Below are 10,655 nucleotides of genomic sequence, written 5' to 3'. Positions count from 1 at the left end.
TGGAATATAGAGTCCACTACAAAAAATGGTAAAAAGTGAAATGACGACAAATTATGTGGGACGGACCGAAATGGAAAAATGGGACAAATTATCTAGGACGGAAGGAGTATAAAATTGAAAGTTATTTTTGTAGTTATGTATATTATAAAAATAATCAATGAAGTGACGAATTATAAGTCAAATAAATAGAACAATAGAAATTTCATCGGGTTTCGGGTCTGGCCCTAACGGGTTGCGGGTTAATCGAGTGCGGGCTAATCGGGTTGTATATTTATCGAGCTATAAGTTTTCAACCCTAACCATATAAATTTGGCAGGCTATTCGGACCAGCCCACGAATTGTGGGCTGCACTGACATCCCTACTAAATTGTAGTATCTTGGTATTATTTTATCTAGCAAATCGAACACCACCAAATTCTACTATTCAGTCCTACTCGATTCTCGATTCACAACTAAATTATGTTCATCTATTTTATGATACAATATTGATTGATAATGAAAACAATAACTAGTTCCATGTTATGATTTCATTGTCGAATATCGAACAAAAAAAAATGCACCAAGTATTACATTATTTTTAGTATCAACCAAAAATTAAATTCACAATTAAAAGCATTTGGTAATTTTCTGTTAATCTGTTATTTATGGTTCAACTTTAAATTGAATTTGAAGGTTATAATAATTAGTTCACTAATTAAAATAATTTTATACTAGTATTAATTTAGTTTAAAATAAGACAAATATAAATTGTTATTAACACAATTTTTCGTCGTCTAATAGAAATAAAAATTGGTAATGGATACATTCTCATCATTCAACATTAATGACAATTCAATTATTAGAAATTAGGATGTGGAAAAAAGAAATAATATCAACGTGGGACCAGTAATATAAATATAAAAATATTGAGAATTGATGAGTCCGGTAAAAACAATAGAAAACGAAACATTAGCAATGAAATTCCTTAAACCGGAGTTTAGGCAGGAGCCGTCATATACATCCATCATCACATTCACATCCCACTTGCGAAAACGATGCATTTTATCACCGAACAGCTGCACATGTCGTTATACAATTCCAGCCAATCCAAATTATTTAGAAAAGTAATATTTTTATAATTTAAATTCCGTAAGATATTTAACAATGCAGCCATCATCCTCGCCAAAACACTGTGTACTTATCTTTTTCGTGTGGAATAAAATTCCAAGGCCTTCATCATATTTATATCTTTCATCTCCCCAAACTTATTTTCTCAGATCACTAACTAGAAAATCTATGCGTGAGTATGACAGCCTCAAACGCATCATCGCGCATGCTGGAGCTCATCCGGCAGCACCTCCTCGAAGACGCGGACTCCTTCTTCGACAACGTGACTACGCTCTGTTTCTCAGAAATCGAGTCTCCTTCATCCGGGTCGGATCTCAAATCTCCGGTTGCCCAGGATGATTTGCAGATAATTAAGGAGGAGCCGGAGTCGGTGAAAGGCGAAATGGAATACAGTGCGGGGAGGCGGTACAGGGGAGTGAGGAGGAGGCCGTGGGGGAAGTATGCGGCGGAGATAAGGGATCCGACGAGGAAAGGGAGCCGGGTTTGGCTGGGGACTTATGACACCGATGTGGATGCGGCAAGGGCATATGACTCTGCTGCTTTCAAGATGAGGGGCAGAAAGGCTATTTTGAATTTTCCGTTTGAAGCCGGGAAAACGTCGCCGCCGTCCAACGCCGGCAGGAAAAGGAGACGAGAGAGGATACCAACAACAGATAATTAACTGCTAGTATTTGGCAAATTATGTACTATTACTAAGATACTACTACAATACTTGTGTGTGAGATGCTACTACTATATTTTGTATAGTGAAAGTTATACTGTTTTGAATAGTGGAGTAGTTCTAAATGTAGACCACCCAAGTTAAATTCTACGTAGCTTCATTTAATTATCATTCGTGACTTATATTATATTGGCTTCTCCCATTATAAATGTCCTCATCTATAAAAAATAATTTTTCACGTACAAAAATTTGATGAAGCCAATTAATGTGTACAACATGATTTTCTTATTCTCAGTACGTGTATGCCACTAATAATGACACTTAAGACTACATATATATAGAGGAGTGATCAAAGTCTAACTATTTTTAAGTGTATAACTAGAGAATAAATCTCAGCCACATGTTATCTTAATCCAATGTCTAAAATAAGTAAAAAATTTTAGTTAATAAAAATTACATAGGGGTATTTTAGGAAATCAACTTTGTTCTCATATTTTCACATACACACCATTCACGCTTACACACACAAACACACACACTCTCTCCTCTCACGACGGAGGTGGCGGAGCACACTTGCACCTCCTCTTCGGTGACACCCTCCTCCGGCATGCCTGCCTCTCACGGCTGCCTCCCTATATGTGGCCCCCTCCTGCGGTCTGCCTCTCGCGGAGTATGACTCACCTCCTCTCGCGGGCACCGACAATATCTCTACACCTGTGCCCTCGTCGCCTCCTGCTCCGTGACTAATTTGTTGTAATCTCCATTGCACATACTCATGCTCAACAATCTCCATCGCCAATTGAAGAATCTCCATCGTCAAGAACTGATTTACTCCATCGTCAATTTTCGATTTCAGAATTTGCTATACTCACGCAGATTCTATAGATTTTTATCGCTAATGCTGAGATTTTTCCTATCTCCATCACTCACGTTGATTTGTTGTGATCTCCCTAGCCAATTATACAATCTACATAGCTCGCGCTCATGTTCAACAATCTCCATCATCAATTGCAGATTCTTCATCGCAAGAACTGATTTCTCTATCGTCAATTGTCAATTTCACGATCCGCAAATTTGCTATTTCACACAGGCCACATGTCTTCAATCGATCAAATGGACTCGATACCAATTCTAGACGAAGCCTAATTCGAATCTGATTCATCTTCGTATGAAGTGAATATTTCTTATAGTGAAGTAAATCTACTTAAGTAAGTATAACGGTTCCTAAGTGTATGGCATATATAGTAACTAAGACATTATGAAGTGAATATTTCTTATAGTGAAGTATAATAGTTAGCTCGTATACTGAGACATTATGAAGTGAATATTTCTTATAGTGAAATAAACATTTCTTATTGTGAAGTGAATATTTCTTATAGTGAAGTGAATATTGTGATGTATATTGTGCATATAGTGAACTAGTATATGCTTACAGTGAAGTATATTGTGCATATAGTGAAGTATATTGTGCATATAGTGAACTAGTGTATGCTTACAGTGGAGTAAATTGTACCTATAGTGAACTAGTATATGCTTTCAGTGATGTATATTGAGCATATAGTGATGTATATTGTGAATATAATGAACTAGTATATTTTTACAATGAAGTATATTTTGCATGCCTTATAGTGTACTATTTTTTTAATTCAGTGAAGTATATTAAGAATATAATGATGTATATTGTGCATATAGTGAACTAGTATTTGTTTATAGTGAAGTATATTACCTTTACATACAATTATAGTGTACTATGCTTATAGTGATGTATATAATGCCTACAAGGAATCATATTGTGAAGCATACAATACAGTGAAGTAAACATGTCATATGTTTTTTTTTCGTTCTACATACTTATTTCACTGCAAACCTATTTTTGGGGTTCACTATAAGTGCGAATTAGTTCACTTCGAACATATTTTAGCTCACTGTAAGTACGAATTAGTTCACTTTTATATTAGTTCATTCGTGAACTATATTTTATGTAAGCTAAATAACAAGTATTTCATTTATAACAAAATAGCTACAAGTTAAAATCAACTGAAACTACATAGCTATGAACTAAAGAGATAAAAAATTTAAACAGAATATCAATGTTAGTTATGAATTGACTATTGAATTTAAATGAACCGAATAGGGTTTATAGTGGACTAAATGAAACATGTTATGAACTATATCAGTGTGGTATCATCTTCGCCTTCAAAAGCCAAGGTTTCAATCATCAACTTAGCCTCTGCTTTGTTGCTCTAGATCTTTCTCTTCGTCTTTTTTTAGCGGCTTTCGAAAGATTAACAAATTGTCCTATCATTTATACAAATTAAAAAAAAAGATTAATAATAAAATTAAATATACAGCCAAAACAATTCACTATAAAATATATATACTTCACTATAAACAAAATATACTTCATTCATTGTAAGCATAATATATTTCACTCAAATGGCAAAACAGAACACTCACACTATAAACAAAATATACTTAACTGTAAGTATTATACGATTCGATGTAAATGTAATATACTTCACCGTAAGAAGAATATACTTCACTGTAAGCACGTTTTACTTCACTGAAATGATAAAATAGTGCAATATAAGTATGGATCACAAACACTTCACTCTTACCATGGAATACTTCACTATAAGCACATTTTACTTCACTGAAATGAAAAAATAGAGCAATATAAGCATGAATACAAACACTTCACTCTAAGCATGTAATACTTCACTCTAAGCACGTTTTACGTCACTGGAATGATAAAATAGAGCATTATAAGCATGGATCACAAACACTTCACTTTAACAATGGAATATTTCACTCTAAGCACATTTTACTTCACTGAAATAAAAAAACTGAGCAATATAAGCATGGATCACAAACACTTCACCCTAACACTAGAATGCTTCACTCTAAGTATGTTTTACTTCACTGAAATGGAAAAACAAAGCACTATAAGCATGGATGACAAACACCTCACTCTAACACTAGAATACTTCAATCCAAGCATGTTTTACTTCAGTGATATGGAAAAACAAAGCACTATAAGCATGGATGACAAACACTTCACTCTAACACAAGAATATTTCACTTTAATCATGTTCCGATCAGAAACCCTAGATTCAATGATTCCTCATCCGATTTGCCGGTAAATAATTCAACTTAAGAATCAGAAGATACAGTTCGATTGATGCAGACCGAAAAACCAGAGCACTATAAGCATGCATCACAAACACATCACTCTAACCATGAAATACTTCACTCTAAGCACGTTTTACTTCACTGAAATGAAAAAATAGATCACTATAAGCATGCATCACAGACACTTCACTCTAACCATGAAATACTTCACTCTAAGAAAAATTTACTTCATTAAGATGAAAAAAATAGTGCACTATAAGCATGGATCACAAATACTTCACTCTAACCATGGAATACTTCACTTTAAGCTTGTTTTACTTCACTAATATGAAACTACAGAACACTATAAGCATGCATCACAAACACCTCACTCTAACCATGAAATACTTCACTTTAAACACGTTTTACTTCACTTAGATAAAAAAATAGATCACTATAAGCATGCATCACAAACACTTCACTCTAACCATGAAATACTTCACTCTAAACACATTATACTTCAATGAGATAAAAATATAGTGCACAATAAGCATGGATCACAAACACTTCACTCTAAGCATCGGATAGTTCAATATATGCATAGTATACTTCACTATATGCTTAATTTACTTCACAAGATGTTCATCATACTTCACTAAAATGACAACACAGTACACTATATGCAAGCAGATTATACTTCACTATATTGCTCAATTTACTTCATTATATGCTAAATATACTTCACTGAAATGACAAAACAATACACTATATGAAAGCAAATTATACTTCACTATATGATCACTTCACTTCACTATATGATCAATATACTTCACTGAAATGACAAAACATGCTACAAAGTGAACTAATAACGAGTCATAAGTGAACTAAAAATGCTACAAAGTGAACTATTTATGTCCAGATTCTCAACAATATTTGATGAATAATAGCCTAATTCAACAAAACGTCAACTGCGAATCAAAACCAAAATTTTGAGAACTTACCAAATCAAAAAGAGGTGGGGGCTGTCCGGGCAATAATACGACGACGACAACTGACCTGTTGGTGAGTACAGTGGCAGAGCGGGATCGACTCCGAAAGCTGGAGCAAAATTGGCAAGACCGGCGTAGCAGCGACGGGAAGACGGCGACGAAATTTCGAGGATAGGTGAAGAAGGAGAAGACGGGAAGAGGAGTGATGGCGGGATAGATTGAATTCCGTGATGAGAAATTATTTCAATTGTTAACCCTAATTTTATTGTGAAATGTCCATTATACCCCCGCCTTGTATATTGAAGTAAATTTGTGATAGAGTGAACTGATTTCTCCTTCAAATTCGAAAATCACATGTGTTAAAACTAGCCCTTGATTTTCTTGATCTTGTGGCTGTGATGTGTTAAAACTACTCTTTATATATATATATATATATATATATATATGTTTGTGTTAGAATGACAACCTCTCTTAAAGTGATACCGTGACACCACTTATATAGAAATATTATAAACGTTACACAGCAATATTACAAACACTACACAACAATATATAGATTGCTGTATAGTGTGTCGGATATTGCTGGATAAGAAAAATTGTTGTATAAAGACCAATAAATTGCTGGCCGTCTTTTTCAGATTTTTTTTGTCACGTGGCAGCTTATTATTCGTTCCCGTGTACAAGGAATGGTGGTATGGTGTTATTTTAAGGGATGGTGGCACCCTAACAGGCCCATATATATATATATATATTATATATATAGAATAGTGATATGGGGCAAGTGCCCATTAAGTACATAACTAGAGAACAAATATCAGCCACAAGATTAAGAAAATCAAGGGCTGATATTCATCCATCTAATATTTGAAATTCATCCAGATTTTACATCACTATATGAATGAATTACTTCACTATAAGATGACGAGGGTAAAATTGTCATTTAACAAATGAAAATCGGGTTAAATTCGAAAAACATATCATTATTCAAAATTCAACATCGCGCGACTCTTCTCCTTCTCTTCTCATCATTTCGCCAATCCTCCAATCGAAAATCTAGGGCTCAATTGTTTGTCGTCATTGATCGTCGTCGCCTCCTTCTACTGTGTTCACTCTTCTCTTTCGTCTCTTTCGTGTTTCTATCACAGTTCTGTCGCCCAACTCCTCACTGCGACTGTACCGTCGGTGCGCTACTATGCCGGTCTTGCCAATTTCACTCCAGCTTTCGGAGTCGGTCCCGCTCTGCCACTGCACTCACGACCAACAGGTCAGTTGCCGTCGTCGTATTACTGCCCAGACAACCCCTACCTCTTTTTGATTTGGTAAGTTCTCAAAATTTCGGTTTTGATTCGCAGTTTACGTTTTGTTGAATTAAGCTATTGTTCAGCAAAGTATTGTTCACAAAGGTAGCGTTCGGTTGCCATGACTAATAATCATGAGACTATCCATTTAGGATTAAGTTGTGGGATTATTTTACTTGGAAGGGGGAGGCTATGACTAATAATCATGAGACTATCCATCTAGGATTAAGTTGTGGGGGTTAATCTTATGAACTAAACATGATACATATTTAATCATGAGATTTAGTCTTGTCAACCGAACACCCCCAAAGTAAACTTAACATATAGTGATGTATATAATGTTTATAGTGATGTTTGTTATTGTGCATATAGTGATGTGTATATTGTGCATATATTGAAGTAAATTCTGCATGCCTTATAGTGAAGCAAACATTATTGAGAATCTGGACAGAAATAGTTCACTTTGTAGCATGTTTAGTTCACTAATGACTCGTTTTTAGTTCACTTTGTAGCATGTTTTGTCATTTCAGTGAAGTATATTGAGCATATATTGAAGTAAATTGAGCATATAGTGAAGTATAATTTGTTTGCATATAGTGTATTGTGCTGTCATTTTAGTGAAGTATGATGAACATCTTGTGAAGTAAATAAAGCATATAGTGAAGTATATTTTGCATATAATGATGTATATTGTGCATATAGTGAAGTATTCCATGCTTAGAGTGAAATGTTTGTGATCCATGCTTATTGTGCTCTATTTTTTCATCTATATGAACTATAATGTGCTTAGAGTGAAGTATAATGTGCTTAGAATGAAGTATTTCATGGTTAGAGTGATGTGTTTTTGATGCATGCTTATAGTGCTCTGTATTTTCATCTCAGTGAAGTAAAACGAGCTTAAAGTGAAGTATTCCATGGTTAGAGTGATGTGTTTGTGATGCATGCTTATAGTACTCTGTATTTTCATCTTAGTGAAGTAAAACGAGCTTAAAGTGAAGTATTCCATGGTTAGAGTGAAGTATTTGTGAACCATACTTATAGTGCACTGTTTTTTCATCTCAGTGAAGTAAAATGTGCTTAGAGTGAAGTATTTCAGGGTTAGAGTGAAGTGTTTGTGATGCATGTTTATAGTGATCTATTTTTTCATCTCAGTGAAGTAAAACATGCTTAGAGTGAAGTATTCTATGGTTAGAGTGATGTGTTTGTGATGCATGCTTATAGAGCTATGTATTTTCATCTCAGTGAAGTAAAACGAGCTTAAACTGAAGCATTCCATGGTTAGTGTAAAGTATTTGTGATCAACGCTTATAGTGCACTATTTTTTCATCTCAGTGAAGTAAAACGAGCTTAAAGTGAAGTATTCCATGGTTAGAGTGAAGTATTTGTGATCCATGCTTATAGTTCACTATTTTTTCATCTCAGTGAAGTAAAATGTGTTTAGAGTGAAATATTTCATGGTTAAAGTGAATATTCTGCATGCCTTATAGTGAAGCAGACATTGTTGAGAATCTGGACAGAAATAGTTCACTTTGTAGCATGTTTAGTTCACTAATGACTCGTTTTTAGTTCACTTTATAACATGTTTTTTCATTTCAGGGAAGTATATTGAGCATATAGTGAAGTAAATTGAGCATATAGTAAAGTATAATTTGCTTGCATATAGTGTATTGTTTTGTCATTTTAGTAAAGTATATTTAGCGTATAGTGAAGTATAATCTGCTTGCATATAGTGTACTGTGTTTTCATTTTAGTGAGGTATGATGAACATCTTGTGAAGTAAATTAAGCATATAGTGAAGTATATTTTGCATATACTGATGTATATTGTTCATATAGTGAAGTATCGTGGTGTTCTTTCCAATTTGTGCTGTGGAACATTGCTACATCGTGTGCTTCAGATTTAGTACTAAAAGTATCATGGTGATTGACAATTCGAAGAATGGGGACGATGAGGACATCACAGTTAAATATGGTCCGCATACCTGAAACTGTGGTATGTATACAAGCCATATAGTGAAGTTTTTTGTGTTTACAGTGAACTCTGTTTACAGTGAACTACCTCTCATATTCGAATGATAATTTTTGTAGAGAATATAATTTTGTCGTTATTTGACAAAAATGGGTTATCACATGCATTGCAAATCAATAAAGAATGTGAAACATAAAAAGGATAAAAATGCCTTGGAGGACAAAATCAAATGTAGAAGACTGTGAATGTTTTTTTGATGAGACATATGGAATGTTATTATAGAGAGCGGGAACAAGATTGGACATGTGGATTATCTTCAAGAAGCAAGGAATACTCCAAGGACTAAGAGCAAAGTATTGCAACACATTAATGTTGTCGGAAACAAACCATGAGTCGTTGAATAACTTGGCGACAATATCAAAGCATTATGTAGGATGTAGCCAAAACATGGACATAGATGTGGATAAAATGATTGTAAACTTCAAGCATTCATGAACATAGTGTACTGTTTTATCATTTCTGTGAAGTATATTGAGCATATTGTGAAGTAAATTGAGCATAAAGTTAAGTATATTCTGATTGATTATAGTGTAATGTTTTGTCATTTTAATGAAGTATACTCTGAGCAAATTGTGAAGTAAATTATGCATATGGTGAAGTATATTCTGCTTGCTTATAGTGTAATGTCTTATCATTCCAATGGAGTATATTGAGCATTTTGGGAAGTAAATTGAGAAGTCAGTGAAGTAAATTGAGCAAATAGTGAAGCAAATTGAGAATATCGTGAAGTATATTGAAGTAAATTTCAGGGAAGTAAATTGAGCATAAAGTGAAGTATATTATGTTTGCTTATATTGTAATGTTATGTCATTTCCGTGAAATATATTAAGCATATTCTAAAGTAAATTGAGCATTATAGTCTATATGCACAATATACATCACTATATACATAATATGCTTCCCTATATGCTCAATTTACTTCACAATATGTTCACTATAAAGTGAACCAAAACATCTAATAAGTGAAACAAGTTTGCAATAAGATAAAAATCATTCGAAAGTGAACTAAAAATGAATTATAAGTGCACTAAACATGCTACAAAGTGAACTATTTGTTAGAGTTTGTATACTAGAAATCACCTTTCGAGTGATTGAATACTGTTAAAACTCTCATTTTATTTTCCAAATGAATAAACAGATTATTTTTGTCATAATGTTGTTATATTTTACATTTAATGGATGTTTATTGCATATTTAAATGTATAAGTAATTTTAAAAAGTCTAAGTCTTTGTTTTAGTAGACCGGTTGTGGGCGTCGTCCACTTTAAGGTAACACGGTCAGTTCTAAACAAAGAAAAAGAATTATTTCACAACCTAGATAGGCTTAGACTACCTATCGTGAAAGGTTGCAATGTCAGTCCGATTATTTCTAAGCCTTACTGAAATAAGATGACGTTGGTGTGGTATAGCACTGAATGGAACTCAAATCTTGGAACCCTAGAGACGTGCGATTCGTCGGCG

General features: G+C 33.9%; 1 protein-coding gene across 1 annotated transcript; it reads left to right on the top strand.

The window, feature by feature from the left end:
• The first annotated feature begins 1,149 nt into the window (after positions 1–1,149).
• On the top strand, positions 1,150–1,955 carry LOC125204558 (ethylene-responsive transcription factor ERF106-like). Its single transcript, XM_048103247.1, has one exon. The coding sequence runs from the start codon at positions 1,286–1,288 to the stop codon at positions 1,766–1,768; it is 483 nt and encodes a 160-aa protein (XP_047959204.1). The 5' UTR covers positions 1,150–1,285; the 3' UTR covers positions 1,769–1,955.
• Positions 1,956–10,655: the final 8,700 nt, after the last annotated feature.

Source organism: Salvia hispanica, chromosome 2, assembly GCF_023119035.1.
Source record: "Salvia hispanica cultivar TCC Black 2014 chromosome 2, UniMelb_Shisp_WGS_1.0, whole genome shotgun sequence".
Lineage (NCBI taxonomy): Eukaryota > Viridiplantae > Streptophyta > Magnoliopsida > Lamiales > Lamiaceae > Salvia > Salvia hispanica.
Note: the sequence above shows the minus strand (reverse complement) of the source record. Positions and strands in the feature narration are given on the sequence as shown.